This window comes from Molossus molossus, unplaced genomic scaffold, assembly GCF_014108415.1.
Source record: "Molossus molossus isolate mMolMol1 unplaced genomic scaffold, mMolMol1.p scaffold_m16_p_7, whole genome shotgun sequence".
NCBI classification, from domain to species: Eukaryota; Metazoa; Chordata; class Mammalia; order Chiroptera; family Molossidae; genus Molossus; species Molossus molossus.
The window spans coordinates 75285335-75309255 of record NW_023425401.1 but is presented as its reverse complement, the minus strand read 5'-3'; the positions used below and the strand labels follow the sequence as shown (position 1 = coordinate 75309255).

At 35.8% G+C, this 23921-nt stretch overlaps 1 protein-coding gene across 2 annotated transcripts in view; it reads right to left on the bottom strand.

Annotated features, from left to right (window-relative positions):
- MDFIC (MyoD family inhibitor domain containing) overlaps window positions 1-23921 on the bottom strand; it is a 131048-nt gene that overhangs the window by 42536 nt on the left and 64591 nt on the right. For both annotated transcript variants that reach the window (XM_036247248.1, XM_036247249.1), the window contains exon 4: window positions 5959-6240. In XM_036247248.1, coding sequence (XP_036103141.1) covers window positions 5959-6240 — 282 coding nt within the window. The remainder of the gene's footprint in view (window positions 1-5958; window positions 6241-23921) is intronic.

Below are 23921 nucleotides of genomic sequence, written 5' to 3'. Positions count from 1 at the left end.
AAAAATGGAACTGTAATTTGATCCAGTGATCCCACTTCTGGGAATGTATCCTAAGAAGCCTGAAACACCAATCAGAAAGAATATATGCACCCCTATGTTCATAGCAGTGCTATTTATAATTGCTAAGATCTGAAAACAGTCCAAGTATCCACCAGTAGATGAGTAGATAAAAAGGCTGTGGTACAATACACAATGTAATACTATGCAGCTGTAAGAAAGAAAGATCTCTTATTCTTTAAGATGACATTGAGGGACCTGGAGAGTAATATGCTAAGTAAAATAAACCAGTTAGAGAAAGACAACTATCACATGATCTCACTTATTTGTGGAATGTAATAAACAAAATAAGTGGATGAATAAAATAGACCCAGAGACATGGAAGTAGACTTCAGACTGACAAACCTCAGAGGCAGGTAGAGAGAGAAGAGAAAAACCAAAGAACTTATATGCATAACCAATGGGCATAGACAACAATGCTGTGAGGGGGCACGAGAAATCTGGAGGAGGGTTGTCAATGGGAGAAATAGGAGAAACATCTGTACAAAAAATAAATTAATTAATAAAAAAATAAATAAATAAATAAAAAGAAGCAAAGGCTTTCAGCTGCATCACTTAACCATGTGTGCAGGAACCTCTATGCCTTGCAGTAAAGGCACAATTTCAAGTTAGGTCAGGGTTTGCAGATGATAAGGAGAGAAGAGAAAGCTGTAAGGTCAAAAATATATATTTTTACCATTTTATACCAGTGATTATAAGGAAGAAGGGTTTGAGACATATGGAATTACCTAGTGGGCTTTCTAAACTGTCCTGCTCCGTTGTGGTACAACCCTTATAAGGCTGTGCACCCTATCCAGACTGTCTCCCATAGAGTTATGGCTGTAACCTCCCTACTGATGCCTGTCTCTATGGTATGTTGTGAAAAACAGCTAGACTATAAATACAAGGGTAAAAACAATGTAAAGAAGGGAGAAAGAAGTCTAAAAAAGAGATAGAGAAATGTCATAATGATTAGAAACCATGAGAATAGTTTGAAGAAAGGGAAGGAGAGAACCAGTAAAATTAGAAAACTGAGCTTAAGTCTCTCCATAGATCCAAAGACTTCCTAAAGAACTTGTTAGCATCACAAGGTCAACAATTCTAAAACCAATTCATTGGTTTTACCTATGGTAATAGTTCTTACATAAATGAACTAAGGAATTGCTTCATTATGGAGAGAATAGAAAATATAATGTTTCAAAGAAATATCCAGTACACTGGATATAAAATGATCTCCTTCGAAAGATTTTGTATATCTGGCTATACAGCTTTCAAATACAGGGCATGCCAAACTGCCTGTGGACTATTTCTTTCTTACCTTTCCAGTTTCATTTCTCCTAATTTAGGTTCTCAGCAACAACAAACAGTTTATGGTTCCTGAATAAAATGCATATTTCATAAGATTCCTTCAGTCTTGAATGCCTCCTCAACTCCCTAACCTAATCTTATCTTTCAGGTCTCTGTAGAAGCATTGCCTTCTCCAGGATGCTAACCCCTCCCTGTGTGCTCCTTAAAGATGATGATGAAAATGGGAGCTAACTTTCCAAATATTTCATCTGGGATAGGCTGTGTTCTAACTCAACTAAATGCAGTATGAACTAAACTCCTCTTTACAACAATTCTATGAAGTAGGCACTAAAATTATCCCCATTTTATAGATAAGACACTGAAGCATAAGGATGTTAAGAAACCTACCCAAGGACATATCACTCACTGGTCAGTAGTAAAGCCTGTTATTGCACCCAAGCAGGCTGGTTCTGGAATCTGCACTCTAATCACTAGGACAGTGGTTCTCAACCTTCCTAATACCAAGATGCTTTAATACAGTTCCTCATGTTGTGGTGACCCCCAACCATAAAATTAGTTTTGTTGCTACTTCATAACTGTAATTTTGCTACTGTTATGTCATAGGCAACCCTGGTGAAAGGGTCATTCGACCCCCAAAGGGGTCGTGACCCACAGGTTGAGAACCACTGCACTAGGATCTACTGCCTTTGTGTAATTAAAAAAGAGCCTGATCCTGGGTATTACTGTGTATACAATATTCCTGACTCTCTTGTTCAGCACTTGTTGCTGGAATTGGATATGCATTTCTTTTATAAATATCGCTATAACTGGCATACCTAAAATGTTAAGATTTGTCATTCTTATGATAAGAAATGTATCTTAGCATCTAATGAAAACTTGGCAATTTCAATTTATATGATAATTAATTATATTATAATTATTTCCAAGGTCAAGAATTTTAAACATTTAATCTTAAAACTCTATACCCGGGTGATGCAATCAGAAAATTAAAGTATGTATGAAAATATTTAATTAAAACAAATAAAAATCTACTAATTTAAAAGTTTTACATAAAATATGTAATATTTTCCCACATGATTATTTTTCCTCGACTGTATAAAAAGTACATTTTAAAAGAACATTTTTTAAATGGACATGTGCACATTTTATTTTTCAGTGCTAGTTTCACAGAAGAGTAGGATAAAGTGGTTTGGAATAATAAAATTGTATCGCTTACTAATTTCTGGGAAACTCTTTGAAGCTAATGTAAGTAATGGGCATTGCTGTAAACCAAAAAGAAAAGAGAAAGAATTGACTCAAACTCAATCCAGTCTTTCAATAATTTAAAGCCTAGTAGAGAAAAAAATTAAAACCAGTACAGGTGTGAGAATTGTTTTTTAAATTTTAATAGGTATGACTTCAAGAAAGCAAATCTATAGTAAAAAGAAGATCCCTGCCTTACCTGAAGTTATAATACCAGCATCCAATGTAATGTCACAGCCAGTAAATTACCTTTTTCTCAGAGCACTTTTATAAGGAAAAATATCAGTGGTTAGTAGCATACTGTGGAGTCAGAATTGTCTGGGTTTAAATCTCAATTCTATCATGCACTAATTAACTTTGCTGGTTTCACTTAACCTCTCTGTGCCTCAGTTTCCTCACTTATAATTAGATAATTACATAATGTTCATAGCATTATTGTTCTGTTGGGAAGACTAAATGAGTTCATACCAGCGAACTGGGTAGAACAATACCTGGTAACATAGAATGATTCTAAGTAACTACATAAACGAAGACAACTTAAAAAGAGAATCTGATAGAGCACATGTGTATGTGTAATCAAGTCTTAGATAACCCAGTTAAAGACATATCAAAACATGTCACCAACCCACTGTCTCAATTATGTGGCTGGGTCAATTCTTAGCTTTGTATAAGCCACAGGCCCATACCTTAGAAGTATTTTCCAAACTTGATCAGCAAAAAAGTACTTTGTACTCTTAATAAAACACTATGAAATGATTAAATACCTAATTCCATCATCTGAACCACAAAATACCCCTCTCTGCTTGTCAATATTATTTATGTCAAATTAAAAATTGTAACCACAAGCACCACTTATTCAGAAAAAACACACATTGTCAAACTGGGCATGGTTAACTGCTTTTGAGGTTTTTAGTGAATATTACTTAACTACTCATTTGCCCATTTTACTGTAAGAACAGACATAGATGCTGAAGACTAAAGAAAAATGTAAAACAAAAAAGAAAAATATAGAACTGAGAAAATTCTAGCTATTAAATATCCCCATTGCTATTGTTTACTGTTGACAGTATTACAGATGTCCTCCATTTGACCCCCTCCACCCAGCCCCCACCCCATCCCAGGCCTTCACCACATTACTGTCTTTGTCCATGGGTTATGCATATATGTGTATTTTTCCTTTGGTTAATCCCTTCTTGTCCCTCCCCAAACCCCTCCCCTCTGAGATCTATCCATCTGTTCCATGTATCCATGCCTCTGGACCTATATTGAGCCTGTTTAAGACTTGCTATTCTGAAACATATCCTTCTGAAATCCAGATGCTATGTCTGTTCATCAAAACCCTTTCTGCCATACTCAGCCAGTGTGGCTCAGTGGTTGGGTGTCAATCCATGTGCCGGGGGGGAGGGGAACACCAGTTCAATTCCCTGTGGCTATGGGCCCAGTCCCCAGTGGGGGGCATGCAGAAGTGTTTCTCATCGGTGTTTCTATCTCCCTCTCCCTCTCCCTTCCTCTCTCTCAAAAATCATTAAAGAAAAAAAAATTACAAAAAAAGAAACCTTTCTGCCACTGCCCTATTCTATTCCACAGGTATTATCAGAGTTCTTCTCAACCAAGCTTTCCACACAATCTGTGCAACAAGAGACCTGTCTGTAGAGTGAAGCTGCTTTGCTGTAAAGAGAGCATCACAGAATCCTGGAACTAAAACTTATTTTGAAGATTTGTAATCAACACCATTCACACCATTTTATAAGAAAAAGCAGCCCCAAGAAAAAGAAAACCCAAGCCCCCAGCTAGCTGATAGCAGAGCTGAGAATGTTTTCCTTTTAATTTGCCATCTACCAGTTCTATGCTTGTTTACTTTTTGTTTTTGTTTCTTTCATTTAACTACAGTGCTTTGCCAAGAAAATAAACTTAACTTTAAAACTGAAAATCAAAAGAAGTAACAAAATTTTAAGTCACAATCTTAAATAGCAGCAAAAAAGCATGAAAATGTAACTTTGAGTAAACACAAATTAGGACAATGGAGTTTTCATCTAGATTCAAGCAATCAAATAAAATAAACCTAAAACTGGGTAAATTCTACAGTCTAACAGCAAAGTTATGGATAGGACATTATATTTAGTCATCTTCATTTATGCTTCCTACTTCTCATGCCTCCAAAATCCAGTCTGAGACAGAATTTGTGATAATATCAGGATTACAAAGGACTTCCCCTTATCCATATCTTGGGAATACAAAAACAAACAAACTGCGTGTGTGTGTGTATGTATCAGATAAAATATTTGAGTCTTTTGATGTTCAAGAACTACTAACAGGGGGAAAAAGAAAGAATGGAGTAACATAGATATGCTAGGAGAAATTTGGAATCTTAAATATGGGGGGAGACTATTCCTTTTTAAATATAATATAGCAAGCCATTTTTATTTTTTAAAAAACTCTATAAGCTATATGCCCTGGCCAGTTTGGCTCCGCGGTTAGAGCATTGGCCTGCAGTCTGGAGAGACCCGGGTTCGGTTCCTGCTAAGGGCATGTACCTCTGTTGCAGTTTGTCCCTGGCCCTGGTTGTATCATGTGGGTGGCAACCACTCGATGTGTCCCTTTCACGTCGATGTTTCTCTCTCTGTCTCTTCCTCTCTATCCGTCCCATTCTATCTGAACAAAAAATGCAAAAATGTCCTCGGGTGAAGATAAAAAATAAATAAAAAACTCTGTAAGTTATAAACCCATTGTCATCACATAGGTTTGTGTTATAATAAAGAAAAGGTTTCTCAGGTTCATAGTATTTAACCTGATTTGAATCTGGCCAAAAGCAGGATGAGGCAGAGTTGAAGGCAGTATAACTAGTTCCTGAGAGAAATGGAAGGCCAGACCACAGTGAGCTTGGAATGGAGTGAGGGGGTTAGAACATGCAAGTCAGTCAAGCAACAGAGATCACCTGGCCCAGTCTCTGGCAAGGAGATAAAAATCACTAAATCTTTTTCTGGTTTTGTTTTGCATATTTAAGAACTGATTTGCAAGCAGGTGATTTTATCTCTGAACCAAATAACTGAACCAGGAACAGAACAAATAATCACATACATTCATGTGCCACCACAATGTTTTATTTACATTTTTAAATGTGGTGTTGAAAGATTAGTATAGTAGTTATATTTAAAGCAATGACCAACACACTCTAGAAAAAAATACTCTAAAAGCAGGATGTCAGTTGCCAATGCTTCCTTTCATAGCCTATGTTCTCCTTTGGGGATTGAAGCTGTGTATTACCAAAATTCCCATTTGTCTGACTTCATTTATGTTTGATTGATCCAATAATTATTATTGAAAATGATTTTATACATGGTCAAACAATATACGTATGTATCTCGAACTTACCTTCAGGTGAGGAGCCTGGCTTTTGGGAAAAGACAGCATTTATTTTACTCTTCTTATTGATATCACTATTTACAGACAAACTGGACTGAATTTTTATATGCATTTTTTGAGAAACAGGTGCTGAAAGTCTTCGATTATCTGCAGATACATGTTTGGCCCCATGGTGAATTCCATTTCCATTGCTCAGATTTTTGTAGCAGTTCTTTATCTTGCCTATTTCATCGTCACTGTCACATGGTTCCTGTGCCGAAGTTTGAAGCTGAGGTAAGCGCTGAGGTTGGGCTAAGGTTAAAAAGCAGGAAAATTTTATCAAGTTAAAAATAAATTTAATATTTTAAATAATAAAAAATACATTCGGTAACAACATTTTTGGATTTTACCCAAACGAAAAATGAAAGAGAAAAGAAAGTAAAATACTAATAAATATGAACATAATAATGATAAACAAAATATATAACATAAATAATATTGCATAAACATAGAGAAAATACCCTTACTAAAAGGGAAAATGAGAAAGGGGGACAACGAAGCTGACTTTACAAAAGGAATATAAAAAGAGAAGAGAAAAAGTGTTTTTTAAGAAAATTGAAGTTAGAAATCTGAAAAAGTAATTCAATATTCATTCAACAGAAAAAGTGAACTGCTTTCTATGTACTAGGTCTTCTTTTGGGTATCAGAGACACAGAAGTATTATCTCCCTATCCCTGATAATGGTTAACTATTCAATGATCTTTTGAAATAAAAGGAAAAGAACAATGACTTCTGTATCAAAGCTGGACATTATAGAGAAATATTGTGGGATGCAGTGTGTGCTTTCCACTTCCTAGCAGACCAGTGGGCCAACAGTGCAGCAGTGAAGTTTTCATTAGAGAAGTCCCATTGAATGTACAGGGGTGGTCCTTAGCTGTGTAACTCTTGGGAGAGTCTCTGTGTTGCTAATAGACTTGTTTTCTATTTAGATCAGCCAAAATGGATTCTGGTTTTGCAGCTAAGAGCTCTGATCTCCTCAGAAAACATTATCTGTTTATAGTGGTTAAATAATGAGATTATTAAAATCAACATTTACCTTGATTGTGTATCTCCTAAGCAATGCTATCAATGAAAGCATTTCAACTAAAAATAACAGCAACAACAAAAAACATTCATTGTCAAAATTTACTTTTATAATTTCCGAATCTAAAACTGCTGTTGTAATTAGTCATCTTTTCAATTTATGATTATGAGCAGTTATAAAATGTAAATTAAATCTGAGTACTAAGAAATCTTTGACTTAAAAAACATTGTATGCAAAGCTATAAGTTATACTTGGCATTGATCATGTCTAAAAGGGACTGATTATATGTGATCTAGGGACTAGATAAAACTTGGTAATATATTTTTGACAAAGAAACAGTTTGCATTTGAGTATATCTTTAGCACACATCATTTACTTCTGATCTTGTTCACATATCCTGTCTTTTTAAGATAAACATCTTAATATATCAAAATATTCTGCTCATGAATGTATAAATTTCAAAAAAAGACAAGTTGACTTTTTTACTTAAAAGCATCCCTTCATACCAAGTCTATTAACATTAATACCTGATTTATAAAACTACTATATGCCCCTGGCCGGTTTGGCTCATAGGTTAAGAGCGTCAGCCCGCAGACCGAAGGGTCATGGGTTCAATTCCCAGTCAAGAGCACTACCTCAGTTGCAGGTTCCATCCCCAGCTGGGTCAAGGTCATGCAGGAGGCAACCAACTGATGTGTCTCTCTCATACTGATGTTTTTCTCTCTCTCTCTCTCGCTCCCTCCCTCTCTATGTTAAAATCAATGGAAAAAATATACTCGGGAAAGGATTAACAAAACAATAATAATAAAAATTTAAAAATGAATAAAACTAATACATAAATACCTGTGACAGTTTTTCAGTTCTTTAGTAAACAACAGAGGAATAATTGTCAAAAATTAAATATTTGTGAATATCACAAAGTAATAGTTGTAAAATATATCAAAGTATTTTGTTTTTCTACTAACTTCTGAGGGGAAAAAAGGTTACTTCTCTGTTTAAATGCCATATACACCTTTCTTATAACTACAATTGGCCATCAAGGTATCTGCAAAAGGAAATCTATTTCTTATGGATGAATAACCATTTGATCTAGAGATTAATTTACTGCACCTGTAACTTTTTGTATCAACGAGAATGACATCCTAATGACTGCTACTGAACATAAAGCTAGTTACACATTATTTATTTAAAGAGATGCCAAAGAAGACAATTAAAGAGAGTTAAACCTAATCTGGTGTTCTTTTCAGAGCACTTTCTAGTTATCTCACCAATAAGTGGTATGTACTAGACCACTTTTTCTCTGGAAAGAATAATTCAAGCACTCTGAGAGCTCAGTTAAATTGAAATGCTGGAGAGACTTCTTATCAATCAAAAATGTCCTGTCATATTACATAATCCAAGATAAATTTAAAATCACTATGTAATAGTTAAATATTCTCAATAAATAAAAATAAAAGTGGTAAAAGACAACTATGTCTTGCCACCAAATTCTAAAACTGACAGATCTGATCTACGATCAAAATTGGCCATATGCAAATAACTGGGTATGGCTGGAGTGATATTCAAACACATCCTTAATGATTTAATTACATGTCAGTCTTCAAAATTATATCTATTGCTATTGGTAGATAAACTACAGTACATTAATTTTTGTTTCACTGTCACCTAATTATTTTTACTATAATTTTTTGTATTATGGTCAAGTTAACCAAGTAGTATCTCTTCATTCAAATTTTATTTTTAACATTAAAACTTTCTTAGTTCCATGATTTTGACACATGCATGCAGTATATAAGTCAAATCAAAACTAATTAAAGCCTAAATATATTAGTTATCTCAACAGACATTTATTTTTAACTTCATTGATAATTTTCCAGGTGTGTGACTTGAATCTTACAGTAAAATTACAACTAAAAGTTGAAAACATGATTTTATTCTTGAATAACGGATAAAAACACCTGACTGACTAAACCATAACTACTTGGCTTTAAACAAATTTATTTTTCTTATTGTGTATAGCTTTAAAAAAAATAAATGCTTACATGGGAACGACAACACAATGCTTCTTAAAACAAGTGATGCCTAGGGACACTCGCTCTCTCTTTAACAATTTCCTGCTCTCATTCAGCTGTCTTTCTTTTTTCAAATCTTTACATATGTGACAGCTCTCAAAAGTAGACCATAGACCATCTGGCATTTTCAGAGGTGTAACTTGTGAAAATTCAGCTCTATTGGGAGTGCACTGCTATCTTCTGCCTGTGTTATAAAGGGACAATAGAATGTAGAACTTGAGAGTTGTTTTGAATTATTCATTTTTAGCCTGTATATTCAAGAAATTTTACAAACTCTGCATTTTGTACTACATAATCACACGTGTTAAAGGTACAAGGAAACTTTTTGACACCTTTTTTTTTTTCTACAGAAAGCTGGCATTTTATTTGATATGTGAACATTCAGGCATCTGTTATATCATTCTAAACAGGCTGGGTGCTTCTACAAAAGACCCCATTTTAACTTACTTTATATGAGCAAAAACAAAAAATGTGTTCTTGATATTCAGTAACAAATGAAATACACATCAAAATTTTAAATACCAGTTATATGAGTATTCAGCATCTTCAAACCTTGATAGCAATGATCATCAGGCTTATCATATGTGTAAAGAATTTTTTAAAAGTCATTGCTCATACAATGCAGCATAGTTGTAATTTTAATATACATAATGTCTTAAGAAATACTGTGCTTTCTAGATTTAAATATTTTCAATCAGGAAGGAAACCAATATAGTTAGCACTACTGATTTTCAATAATAATAATGAATATGGGAGTGATGAGTCAACAGCATGAACTTCTTTTGATAATTTATTTTTAATGTTTGCTAATGTACCTTTGTAATAATTATAGTTGAAACTGTCTATTGGGAAAACAACAAAAGCAACATTTTCCTATAGCATATGATCTATTACCATGTGGCAAATCATCTTCAGTTGTTGGTCTCTTTGTTTAAGTCAGATTTAATAAAGTTACAAAATAATCTGTACAATATTTATTGCAAAAAGTCGTTGTACACAAATAAAAACTAAAAATTAAATGCTTAGAATTTAAAATAGTAACAAAATTATCTAAATAGAACATTGGTGTGTGTGTGTGGGGGGGACTTATTACAAACTGAAATTCCTTTCCCAAGGATAATTAAAAACTTTTACTGGGTGCCCAGTAACTCTGCTACTCTACTCACTATGACACACACACACACACACACACACACACACACACACACACACAAAATGGTAAAGATTTTATTTATATACACACATATATAAAGCAAAATGGTGTTTTATTATTTAAATATATATAATATGCATGTATGTACAATAACAACTTTAATCACTTCTATATATACAAATATTAAAAAAAAGTAAAATATTTTATTTACTGTTGTAATGTAAATGTAGGTTAAAATCAATAAAAATAAATGTGCTAATGGACAACTCTGTTAACCAACTTGATGCAAACCATTCTCAGTGGGCAGACTCTGAATGGACCCAACATCCTAACACTTACACAGTCTGGAAATTCCTGCCATGTTCTAACTCTATGTCCTCAGTTCTACTCCAAGAGCTATCAGAATTTTTTTGTTTTATTTACCTCTTGAACTTCTGACCTCTTTAATCATACATTACATTTTCCATCTTTTTTTAAAAATTTTTATTTATTTATTTTTTGTTACAGATGTTTCTCCTTTTTCCCCGATTGACACCCTCCTTCCCTTCCCTTCCCTCCCCACCGTGTCCCTAGCTTTGTTGTCCATGTCCATTGGTTATGTGTACATGTATATAAGGTCTGTAGTTTATATCTTCCCCAAAAAACCCCTCTTCTGGGAATTGTCAGTCTGTACCCTACCTCCACATGTCTGGGACTAACCTGTTCTTCAGACTGTTATGTTCGTCATATTCCACGAATAACTGGCATTATATAATACTTGACTTTCTCTGCTTGGCTTGTTGCGCTTAGGATAATACTTTCCAGGTCCCTCCAGGTCGTCTCAAAGACTTCTTTCTTACAGCTGCATACTAGTCCATTGTGTATATGTACCACAGCTTTCTTATCCATTCGTCTACTGATGGGCATTTGGGCTATTTCCAGATGTTAGCTATAGTAAATAGTGCTGCTACAAACATGGGGGTACATATATTCTTTCTAATTGGTGCTTCAGGTTTCCTAGGGTATATTCTTAGAATTGGGATCACTGGGTCAAATGGCAATTGAACTTTTCATTTTTTGAGGTAACACCTTAGTGTTTTCCATAGTGGAAAACAGCCAGCAGCAGTGTACTACAGTCCCCTTTTCTTCACACCCTCACCAACATGTTTTTTGATGATATGTTGATGGCGGCCATTCTGACAGGTGTGAGGTGATACCTCATTGTTGTTGTTGTTTTAATTTGAATCTCTCTGATGATTAGTGATGTTGAGCATTTCTTCATATGTCTCTTAGCCACTTGTATGTCCTGTTTGGAGAGGTATCTATTTAGTTCCTCTGCTCATTTTTTAATTGGGTTCTTTGTCTTCCTTTTGTTGAGCTGTATGAGCACTCTATATATTTTGGAACTTAACCCTTTATCTGATGTGTCATTGGCAATTATGCTCCCCATACAGTGAGCTGTCTTTCCATTTTGGTGGTTGTTTCTTTTCCTGTGCAGATTTTGAGTTTGATGTAGTCCCATGTGTTCATTTTTTTCCTTTGTTTCAGTTGCCTTAGGTAATGTATCAGTGAAAATTCTGCTACGTATAATGTCTGAAATTTTGTTGCCTACATTTTCTTCTAGGATTTTTATGGATTCACGAGTCACATTTAAGTCTTTGATCCATTTTGAATATATTCTTGTGTATGGTGTAAGTTGATGGTCTAGTTTCATTTTTTTCACGTAGCTGTCCAATTTTCCCAACACCATTTATTAAAAAGGTCGTCTTTAGTCCACCGTGTGCTCTTGCCACTGTTGTCAAATGTTAATTGAGCATTTCTGGGCTCTCTGTTCAATTTCATATATCTATGTGCCTGTTCTTGTGCCATCACCAGGCTGTTTTAATTACAGTAGCATTGTAGTATAACCTGATGTCTGTTATTGTGATCCTGCCTACTTTGTCCTTTTACAAGATGCTGTGGCTATTCAAGGTCTTTTTTGGTTCCACATGAACTTTTTAAGTATTTGTTCTAGTTCTGTGAAATATGTCGTTGGCATTTTAATGGAGATTGCGTTGAATCCATAGATTGCTTTGGGTAGTATGGACATTTTAATGATGTTACTTCTTCCAATCCATGAACAAGATATATGTTTCAACTTTTTATATCTTCCTCTATTTCTTTTTCAAATGTCCTGTAGTTTTCTGAAAATAGGTCCTTTACTAGTTTGGTTAAGTTTATTTCTAGGTATGGAATGTTTTTTGCTGCAATGACAAAAGGAATTGTTTTTAGTTTCTATTTCTGTGTATGAGAAATAGATGGTGTATGAGAATGGTGTCAATTTCTTGACGTTAATTTTGTATCCTGCTACTTTGCCAAATTCATTTATTAAGCCTAATTAATTTTTGATGGAGTCTTTAGGGATTTCTATGTATAAGATCATGTCATACATGAATAATGACATTTTCACTTCCTCTTTTCCATTTGGATCCCTTTTATTTTTTTCTTCATGTCTGATTGCTGTGGCTAAGACTTCCAGTACTATGTTGAATAAGAGTGGTGAAAGTGGGCATCCTTGTCTTCTTCCTGTTCTTAAGGAAATGCTTTTAGTTATTGTACACTGAGTATGATGTTGGCTGTAGGTCTTTCATATATGGCCCTTATTATATCGAGATATAATTCCTCTAGTCCCAAATTGCTATGTATTTTTATCAGAAATGAGTGCTGGATTTTTTCAAATGCTTTTTCAGCATTTATTGATATGATAATGTGATTTTTATCTTTCATTTTGTTTATGTGGTGTATCACATTTACTGATTTGCAAATATTGTACCAGCCTTGCATCCCTGGGTTGAATCCCACTTGGTCATCATGAATAATTTTTTTGATGTGTTGCTGGATCCGATTTGGTAGTATTTTGTTCAGGATTTTGGCATGTATGTTCTTCAGGGATATTGGCCAGTAGTTTTCTTTCTTTGTAGTGTTTTTTTTTTTTTTTTTTTTTCTGGTTTTGGAAGTAAAGTTATGCTGGCCTCATAAAATGAGTATGGAAGAATAGAATTTTTTGAAATAGTTGCAGGAGAATGGATGTCAGTTCTTCCCTGAATGCTCGGTAAAACTCCACCATGAAGCCGTCCGGGCCTGGCCTTTTGTTTGCTGGGAGAGTCTTGATTACATCTTCAATTTCCTTAGTTGTTATTGGTCTGTTCAAGTTTTTCATCTCTTCTAGGTTCAGTTTTGGGATAGTATGTGTTTCTAGAAATTTGTCCATTTCCCTTAGATTGTCCAATTTTTCCTGTATTATTATTCATAATATTTGTTAACTATCCTATTTCTGTGGTGTCAGTTATTATTTGTCCTATTTCATTTCTGATTTTGTGTGTTTGGGTTCTCTCTCTGTTTCTTGGTGAGTCAAGCTAAAGGTCCATCAATCTTGTTTATCTTTTCAAAAAACCAGCTCTTTGTTTCATTGATCCTTTGAATTGTCTTTTTGGTCTCTATGTCATTTATTTCTGCTCTGATCTTTACTACTTCCTTCACTCTACTTGCTCTGGGGTTTTCTTTTTGTTTGCTCTCTAGTTCTTTAAGTTGTGAGGTTAGATAGTCTATTAGAGATTTTTCTTGTTTTTTTTTGAGGCAGGCCTGTGGTGCTATGAACTTCCCTCTCAGAATTATTTTCGCTGCATTCCATAGATTCTGTGTTGTTGTCTGGTCATTTTCATTGGTTTCCAGGAAGTTTTTAATTTCTTCCTTGATCTCCATGGTAACCCATTCACTGAACTGGCAAAGACTTAGTTTGTGCCCTAAAATGTGGTCTATCTTTGAGAATGACCCATGTTGAGAAGAATGTGACCTCTGCAGTTTTGGGGTGTAATTCTCTATAGATATCTGTTAAATCCATTTGATCTAGCGCTTCATTTAAAGTCTGTGTTTCCTTGTTAATTTTTTGTCTAGATGATTTATCCAGTGAGGTGAGCGAGGTGTTAAAGTCCCCTGCTATGACTGTATTGCTGTCGATTTCTTCTTTGAAGTCCTCCAGAAGATTTTTAATATATTTTGGTGCTACTATATTTGGTGCATATATGTTTACCAATGTTATATCTCCCTGTTGGATAGATCCTTTCAATATTATGTAGTAGCCTTTTTTGTCTCTGGTTATGGCCTTCATTTTGAAGTCTATTTTATCAGATATGAGTATTGCTACACCAGCTTTTTTTTCCTTTCCATTTGCTTGGAAGACTTTTTCTATCCCTTCACTTTCAACCTATGTGCTTCTTTTGTTGTGAAGTGGGTCTCTTGTAAACAACATATATGTGAATCATGTTTTCTTATCCAGTCAGAGGCTCTGTGTCCTTTTATCAGAGCATTCCATCCATTTACATTTAAGGTGATTATTGATATGTACTTATTTATTGCCATTTTTGTTTAGTGCAGTTATTTCTTTCTTCCTATTTCTTCTACTAATTACAGCCGTCCTTTAAACATTTTTTGCAGTGCTGGTTTGGTGCTAATGTATTCCCTTAGCCTTTTTTTTTTTTTGGTCTGGGAAGCTCTTTATTCGACTTTCTATTTTGAATGATAGGCTTTCTGGATACAGTAGTCTTGGATTCAGATCCTTGTTTTTCATGACCTTGATTACCTCAAGCCATTTCCTTCTGGCCTGTAGTGTTTCTGATGAGATGATAGGATTATGGGGGTTCTTTTGTAGGTAACCTGTTGCTTATCTCTTATCTCTTTTAGGATTCCTTGTCTTTAATTTTTTGCATTTTAATTACTATGTGTCTTGGTGTGGGCCTTTTTGGGTTCTTCTTACTTGGGGCTCTCTGTGGTTCTTGAACTTGAATGCCTTCTTCCTTCACCAAGTTAGGAAATTTTTGTGTCACTATTTCTTCAAATATATTCTCTAACCCTTGCTCATTTTCTTTTTCTTTGGAGACTCCTTGATGCGAATGTTATTATATTTCCAGTTGTCCCACTGATCTCTTAAACTGTCTCTGTTTTTCAATTGTTTTTTCCTTCTGCTTTTCTGATTGGTTGACTTTTTCTACCCTGTCTTCTAATTCACTGACCTGGTCTTCAGCTTCCTCTACTCCGCTGGTTAGTCCTTCCAATGTGTTCTTAATTTCTGCTATGTCATTATTCATTTCCACTTGGTTGTTTTTCAATGTTTCTACATCTTTACTCATGGTGTTGAGGTCCCTACTCATGCTGTTGAGCTTCCTCAACATCATGGCTCTGAACTCTACCTCTGATTACTTGCTTATTCATTTATCTCATCTTCGTTTGAGGTCTCTTGTTCTTTCATTTGGATTTTTTTTCTTTGTTTTACCATTTGGGCTATCTCAGTGGGTTTTGGAGCATGTCAAATTGCCTTTGTGTGTTGGTGTTCTGCTCTTTGTGGCTCCTTCTACTGGGTTTGGATGATCATGGGAAACCCACATTGAACACCACTGTTAAGTCTTATTTTCCTGGGTAGATTTGCAAGCCCAGGAAATGTTCAGTTATCCTCTAGCTTTTTGCCTGGAGGCTAGTAGTCTCAGTTACTCAGAGCCTTGAAATGTAGCCCTGATGTTCAAGGTAAGAGGATTTTCAGTGGGTGAAACAGATGCTGGTTGTTAATGAGCCTTAATTTGTATTTCTTTGCCTCAACCAGAAGGGGCTGAATCTCCAAGGGAGGGGATGCTGCTTTTCAGCACAGCTTTGGGAAGGAGCTAGCTGGCCACCATCCCGTGTGGCTGGGTAGGAGCAAGCTAGCCACTGTCCTTTGTGGCCATTACTCAGCAAAAACTGAGCACCCTCCAAATCCCGAATGTCCCCAGAGTTCCAGTCCAGTCTGCCCTCCCTCTGCAGGAGCCCCAGGTGAGTGGCTGAGACTCATTTAATGCTCTGTCCTAGCCCTCTGCACTGTGAACCAGGCTTGGTATTTTATCCCCAAGGGTGCTGCTCACAGCTAAGACTGCTGCTGTCAGTGGGTTCCCAGGCCGCCACTCTTGCGCCTCCACAGATCCTACCAGCGTCCCTTGTTATCTGGTCCTGTCCCGGTGCTTTTCTGTTGCATTTTCTGATAATCTGTCTTTATTTTAGTTGTAATTCCCGTTTGGTCCTGGGAAATTGTCTGTGTAGCTTCCATTCACACTGCTGCCATTTTTTCTCCTGCTGTATTTTCCATCTTCATTTTACTTACTGTATATACAATCAGCCCTCGTTTATCATGGTTTATCAGTTCCAGACTCTACTACAATACATGAATTTCCACAAAGTAGAATTCTTTATTTATATGCAGTCGTCCCTCACCTCTTTGCACTTCAACTTTTGCAGCTTCACTCTATCGCGGTTATTTTCAAATAGTATACTATACTATATTTGAAAAATCGCAATAGCGTGAAGCCGTGAAAGTCAAAGCGCGAAGTGGTGAAGGGAAACTATATTAATATATTGAAAATATTTTGAATTATGACATTTTAGGAACACTGACCAATTTAAGAATACCAATCAATTTATATAGCTACATGACTGGGAATTTAAAGGATGGAAGGGATTTTCTTATAGCATTTCAACAGTAATTCAGTTTTCACTATGACAGAATAAATTACTGGGGGCTGGGGGTACTTCTTCCCAAAACAAGAGAATAAAACTCAAAAAATTGTTTGGAGAATCAATCATTTTTGTGCTTTGAAAAAGAACATTTAGAAAGTATTTAAACATATTTAAGTCAAGCCTGGAGAGGAGACTACTAGCTTTTCCACAAATCCATTGTCCCTGTTGTCCTAGGCACTTTACTGGCGCATTTCCCAGCCTTCTTTGCAGTTGTTTCAATCATGTATTCATGTTAGTTCTGAAATAATAAGAGCAGAAATTACTTCTTCCACTCTAGTCCTAGGCCTCTTGAGTGTGTCCTCTCTAGGCTTTCTTTCTTGCCCTTGGCAGCAAACCAGCTTTGACCACAACTGAGGGAAATATCTTAAGAATGCTGGAGAAACCAAACAGAAGGAATCTGCTGGTAAGCAGGAAGAAGAGCCTCTCACTGACATTAAATGATCACCTCATACTATTACATAAAAAAAAAAAGAAAAAACTTTATCCATGGGATTAATGCTGGGATTCATTGTTAAAAACATTAGTAGTTTACACCAAGGCCTTCTAACAACTATGTATGGCACATATACATAAATATCTCAACTACCACTAGCCCAAATGACCCAAAAGATACCACATTCACCAGAAAAGAAAAAAAAACAATACAATATACTACTAGCAGTATAAAGACCACCACTAAATCCACAGCCTGTGATAGGGCTTAGAAAGCAGCAGTTCAGCTGAACAACGCAGGAGCTGATTACCACTGAGGCAGGATAATGCATTATGTAGCTTGGAGGAAAAGTCCTCAGCTATACTCTGCCATGTGAAGATAACTTTCTAACACCCTCAAATTTCTCTCCTTACCATGGCTGAGAGGAAGTCAGGTAGGTGGCCAACCATCCCACTTTGTCCAGGACAAAGGGAAGTGCTGGGATGCAGAATTTTCATTTTTCAAACCAGGACAGTCCCAAGCAAACTAGGCAGGTTGGTCACTTACATCAGGAGCAATTTGTGAACAACTCTTTTCCTCAAACAAGATACCATCAACAACAGACTGTGGGGCATGCATAGGCTTTGAACAGGACTTAGGGTTTGAATTCTAGGGCCAGTATTCCCCGATTCTGTGAACTTTAGAAACTTACCTTATCTCCCTGGTCAGTAGGATTATCATTGGCAAATAAGAGGAAAAGACAGATTCTTACAGGTATGGGTTGGTCTTAACTTACCATTTCCATACCTTTGTATTTCCCCTTCCTTACTCTTCCCCTACCTTATTCTTTCCCATTTCCTTCTGACTTACTATTTGGCTTTTGTTTTTTATTCTGTGTTATCAGGGTTTTGTTTTTGTTTTGTTTTTTCTGTACGTCAACCTGAAATCTTCTTGTAAATGAACAGATTTCAGCAAATACACAAACATCACCTTTCCTTTTTCAGAAACGTTATGACTTAATAGAAAGTACATAAATAAAGATTAAGAAAAGCAATCGGCATTTTCTTTTAAGATTTGAATGTATTACTGAAAAGTCCCCAAACAGTAGAACAATGAATAACAAAAATCTTTATTATATCTTCTGCAAGTGTAGCTTTACTCTAATGCTTGTTTTTATTCCTCAAATGAATGACAAGTCTAACCTTACTTAATGCCAGCTATTGTACATGATAGTTTCTAGTTAATTTATTTAGATTATATGAGCCTATCACTCATATATTTGAGAATAAACTACTGTCAGTTTAAGTTAGCAGATTTTATTATAGATTGCTGTCTGCAAATTTTATTTATATATTAAAAGACCATACTGTACTCCCACATAATCCATAGTAAAATAGGATTTATATTTGCTGTGATAGCCTTTGTTCTCTGACTCACCTGCCAAAGATGCCCTCTGCTTATAATTATTTATAACTCTATAATAAGGATATCTAAACAAATATATATGTACCTATATTTTACAGAAAATACATAGCCTAAACAGCATTTTTGTACAACAGAAAATATATTAATTCAATAAAAAGAGAGCACAAAGGAATCATCTTCCAGAAACCTATTGTACATACTGAACATTTTATAATTTGGTAACTTTTCAAGGAATAGTCTTTTGAAGAATCATTCCTGAGTTTTCTCATAGGTAATAATGGACATATTCAAGACAAATACATCTTTGTTTAAGATATAAAAGCATTTTTTCTGTTTGTGAAAGAATCAATTACCAGGCAAGCAAAGGTTTCAAAAGCCCTACTGTTACTGTGTTAGTTTTAACAAACAGAAGGTTTCCTCAGAATTGTCAAAATGATAGCAATGTATGAAGTTTCAGGTAGCTATTACTCATACTTCAATCTTCAGACCATCAGTTACACTTTTCTTCAAACTTGCTAATATTTCACTGTAAATTTCATAGAAAAAGATAAAAGTAATTATTAGTTTTTATTTTTATAAGTTATCACTTAAAAAGCATCTGACTGTTTATCACAATGTAATAGAACACATTCAAGTATTATCTAAAAACACTGAGTAATGTATATACTACGGTACAAATAGGATAGATAACAGCCATGGGAAGCATACACTGAAAACCCCAAATATTTGGATCTTCAGAATTCGCCGAGATTTTACACACTGATTACAGCTTTCAAGGACGACAAAGTTTGTAAGCAGGCCCCCCCATTAAAAAACATGCAGCACTGTCCCCAGATGGCCATCAAAATAGCAGACACCAAGAAGCAATTCCAGAAGTTCTGAGACCTGCCCACTCCCCCAAATAAAATAATTTTCTGTCACAAAATTTTAAAAAAAGAAAAAGAAGCAGCGTTCAGCGCTATTAGGTTTCAACTAATACACTCGTTAACACTCTTTGATAGATGCAGTAATACTTTCTGATATAGGTCCTCAAATCCAGTACTGCTTCAGGATACCATTAGCCCTCCTCCATGTGATAAGAGCTCTCTGGTAAGGCAAGGACACAAGTCAAAAAACTAGAAACCGAGAACTCTTATCTAATATAATGACCTGCATTAGGAGTAGGCTGAAATGTGATACTAAGGAAAGAATAAGATCACTCCAATAAGATCACTCCATTCTGAGCTGGAGAATCTCAGTGATCAATATGAAACACTAGTAAAGTACTTAGTGAAAAATAAGCTGCCTTCAGTCCTTGGGACACAGATCATATGTATATTAAGACTGGAGCTTTAGAGTAACTCTTTAGAAAACTACTCACATATCAGTATACTGGACTTCTTATGGCTTTCAGTAGCTACTGTAATAAAACAACAACCTCCATTCTAACAAATCAAGGTACAAGCCAACTGAAAAAAGTAGGCAACTTTTATTTAAAAAAGCTGTTTACCTGTAAGTAACATAGCCCTAACCAGCAACATTCAAGTAAGTTTGATACTGTGTAAATCAAAGAATGTACTCCCCCTTGTACTGACAAATTTCAAAAAGCCTTCCTTGCCTAAGTATAGGTCTTCCTGAATAAAGCAAGGTCTGGATTGGCCTTCTGCAATTCACAGACATACAACAATAAGCAACAGCCCTGGCCAGGAATATGGAACCAATTAAAGGTCATATAGTTATGTATGTTAGCTGAGTTTCAATAGCCAAATTATTTCTTACAGTCTAAATTTAGTGCATTGACTAGGTAAATGTGAAGTATTAAGATGGAATAGGAAATATTAGGGAGGAGCAAGACCTGTGGAAGCCTAAAACTCCAGAGTCTCTCAGGTGCTTCCCCCACCCACTGCCCATCAGTGTTCATATAACTCTGTGACAAGAGATACAACCTGGGGAAGGAACAACCACCTCTGGGTCAAGCCTTATCACTCACAGAGGTAGAGCTAGTGACAGAAAGCCATTAAATTGAGACTAAAGGAGACACAGGGAGCTTAGAACTCAGAAACAAAAGTGGCAAGGCAATGGACCACAGTCAAACATCATTATTTGACACAACTTTTGGTGGCAGTTACCAGAAAATGAAGTCATCCACCACCACATCCAAAAAATGGATACTGATGCTAACAAAGATGCTAAAGAAACTACATTGCTAGAAAAATCAGAGCCTAGCAAATAAAGGTTTGTGACTGTTATACCCTAAGTCAATCCCTGAACCATAGTCCTTATTACCAACAAGAAAAGAACAACTAAGGCCTCTGCAAGAGAATCCTCCTGAAGTGCCCTGAAGAGATGGCAGTGAAATACACCCAACAGGGGAAATCTTAGCAGGTAATCCTGGAGTAAGATTATCCGCTAGCCACAGAACCCAGGCCAAGTTAAAGGAAGAAACTCACTAAAGAGATGCTTATGATAGTCCATGACCATATCATCTTTTGTACTATCCTTACCCAAGGAATTACTATATTTTAGAAGTTACAGTACAACTATCCTTTACTTCCTTGACCATTATACAATCATATATATATATATATATATATATATATATATATATATATATATATTTTTATCCTCACCCAAGGACATTTTTCCATTTTTTGTTCAGGTAGAGTGGGAGGGAGAGAGAGGAACAGAGAGAGAGAGAGAGAAACATCGATGTGAAAGGAACACATCGAGTGGCTGCCACCCGCACAACCGACCAGGGCCGGGGACAAACTGCAACTGAGGTATACGCCCTTAGTGGGAACCAAACCCGGGTCTCTCAGGACCGCAGGCCGACGCTCTAACCGCTGAGTCAAACTGGCCAGGGCCAATCATATATATTTTAAGCCATAAATTGCAGGATCTTAAAGAGCTACATCCAAATTTGATCAAGATCAGGTTTCTGAACCATTTCAGGAGAAGAATAATTGTCATCCAGAGTCTATGGAACTATGACTGCATGACACTAGCTCTAGACACAATATCTAGATGTGGCTTTGATTAGTCTCTCATTAGGGAGAGGTAGAATACACACATGTTTGTTGGAAGGATAAATGGTTCTCACTAAGTAGGAACATTTTGAAATTATATGTACAGGAACAAAAAGTATCTGTGTAAAAAAACAAAAGTGAGAGCTGATCAGCCAAGAATTGGACCATAATAACACCTACTCTTGATCCATCCAACATCACCCTGTTTATTCTAGTAGTATAGATAGTAATGAGAACAGGACATCAATTTATTGACAACAAAACTCTTCAAAAAATAAAGTACTTTTAGTTGCATACATTTTGTACAGAGAGCTTAACAACACTGGAGATTTGCTGACCTGTCTTTGCTATGTAGGGAGCACTTTAAGGAAAAGTTTCTGTCTTCTTAAGCGTTCCATCAACCTTCTCAGACACATACCTGCTGACAAAGATCCATATGCAATGTTCAGCACCCAGTGAAAATTAGCCAATGATGATGAATTATACCAGCTTTTAAGCTATCACTTGATCCCAGTATATAACAACCTTCCTGCATAAATCAAGCAACGGTTTGACATTCAATACCATTATAAACTTCATTCTTCACCTTCATGAGCATAGGAAATTGATATAAAGGCATAATGAGGATAGCGGGGCTATAGAAAGGATTAAAAAATTTTCTCTGTTATAACAAGGAAATTAAATACTAAGTTACAGATAGCATAGTATGTATAGGAAAATTCATCAAAAATACTAGTTAAGTGACATTTTTGAAAACAACAGAAAAAAATTCAGTACCAAATTACGTATCTAAAAGTGTTTCCCGCTCCCTAAAATAAAAGTAAATCCAACTTAATGTATAAGTAAAACTGGTATTTCCTTGAGGTTAGAGCAGTGGAAATACTGATGACAGCTCAGAAGATATGGAATTAGGTAGAGGAAAGTATGAATTGCTACCTGAACATTTAAGAAGTAAATTTCTTTTCAGTAGCTTATTCGAGGTAAATCAGAAGAAAAGTATATTTTATTCTTTTGAATTCCCCAGAGCTTTAGTATAGTTAACAACTCTCAAAGTTCACTGGTGAGTATTTGTTATTAGAATACCTTGTCACTCTTCCATAAATTCCTTTAAGTTATGGTTTGACATGAAGAAACCTTTATGTTTTAGTCCTAATAACAATTCATTATAGCCCAGCCAGTGTGGTTCAGTGGTTGAGTGTCGACCCATGCACCAAGAGGTCACTAGTTCGATTCTCGGTCAGGGCACATGCCCAGGTTGTGGGGCCAAATGCCCAGTGAGGGGTAAGCAAGAGGCAGCCAATTGATGTTCTCTCTCATCAATGTTTCTAACTCTCTCTCCCGCTCCCTCCCTCTCTAAAATAAAGAAAAACATTTTTTAAAACAAAAATAAGTTCTCATTATAAATGAAGTTTTTTTGACATAGTTTGAAAATTTAGGACCCCAAGCAAAGTTCTAAGAATTAACTCTATGACAGAAATAGTCTTAATTACCATGTCCAACCTTGATAGGAGATACTGGCACACTTCTACCATAAGTAAGTGATAAATATGCTACTTATCTGATAAAACTAACAATATCCAGAAAAAGGGTGCAATAAAGTTTTCCAAACCTGCAGAGATAAGATTCACATATGTGAATTTTAAATTCCCTTTTACAATAAATTATAGCTTAAAGATAATGGAAAGCTTTCCATTTATAACTGAATAAGTAAAAATAACTTATTTGCTCATTATTCTCATCTTGTCTTTTCCTAAACTGAAATCACTGACCCCTGCCTCATTACAGGGCTGCTTTAAAGTCTCAGGAATGTGAATTTTAGATTCTTGTCTTCATCATTGTATCAAGGCCATTTTAACCTCTGTGGTAATAACATGTTGCCCAAACATAAACTCCAGGAAGTGGCTAAACAAACAGAAACAAACTCATTAACCATATTTAAATATTAACATGAGTGAGACTATTTGTACAATCATTTCTTCCTCTAATTTTGCATTAAAACCCACTAAATCTGACCTAGGGAGATGGTGGCCATAGAGGCAGACCCTTCTTATATCTTCTCCCAGGTCCATACTGGAAATAAAACTAAATTAGGGAGTCTTCACTGGGAATTACCAACATAGGTCCAGCCGAAGAGGAGACAACAAGAAAGGACAGAAACTACCTGGAGTCTCCTGGAGGGACCAGATCTCAAGAGGGTCTGGCCTGCTTCCACTGAGGGCAGATTGAAAGTAAGGAGAAAATCTCTCTGTAGAGGGGGATGCCTGGTCCCAGGCTAGGCTCCCCAGTC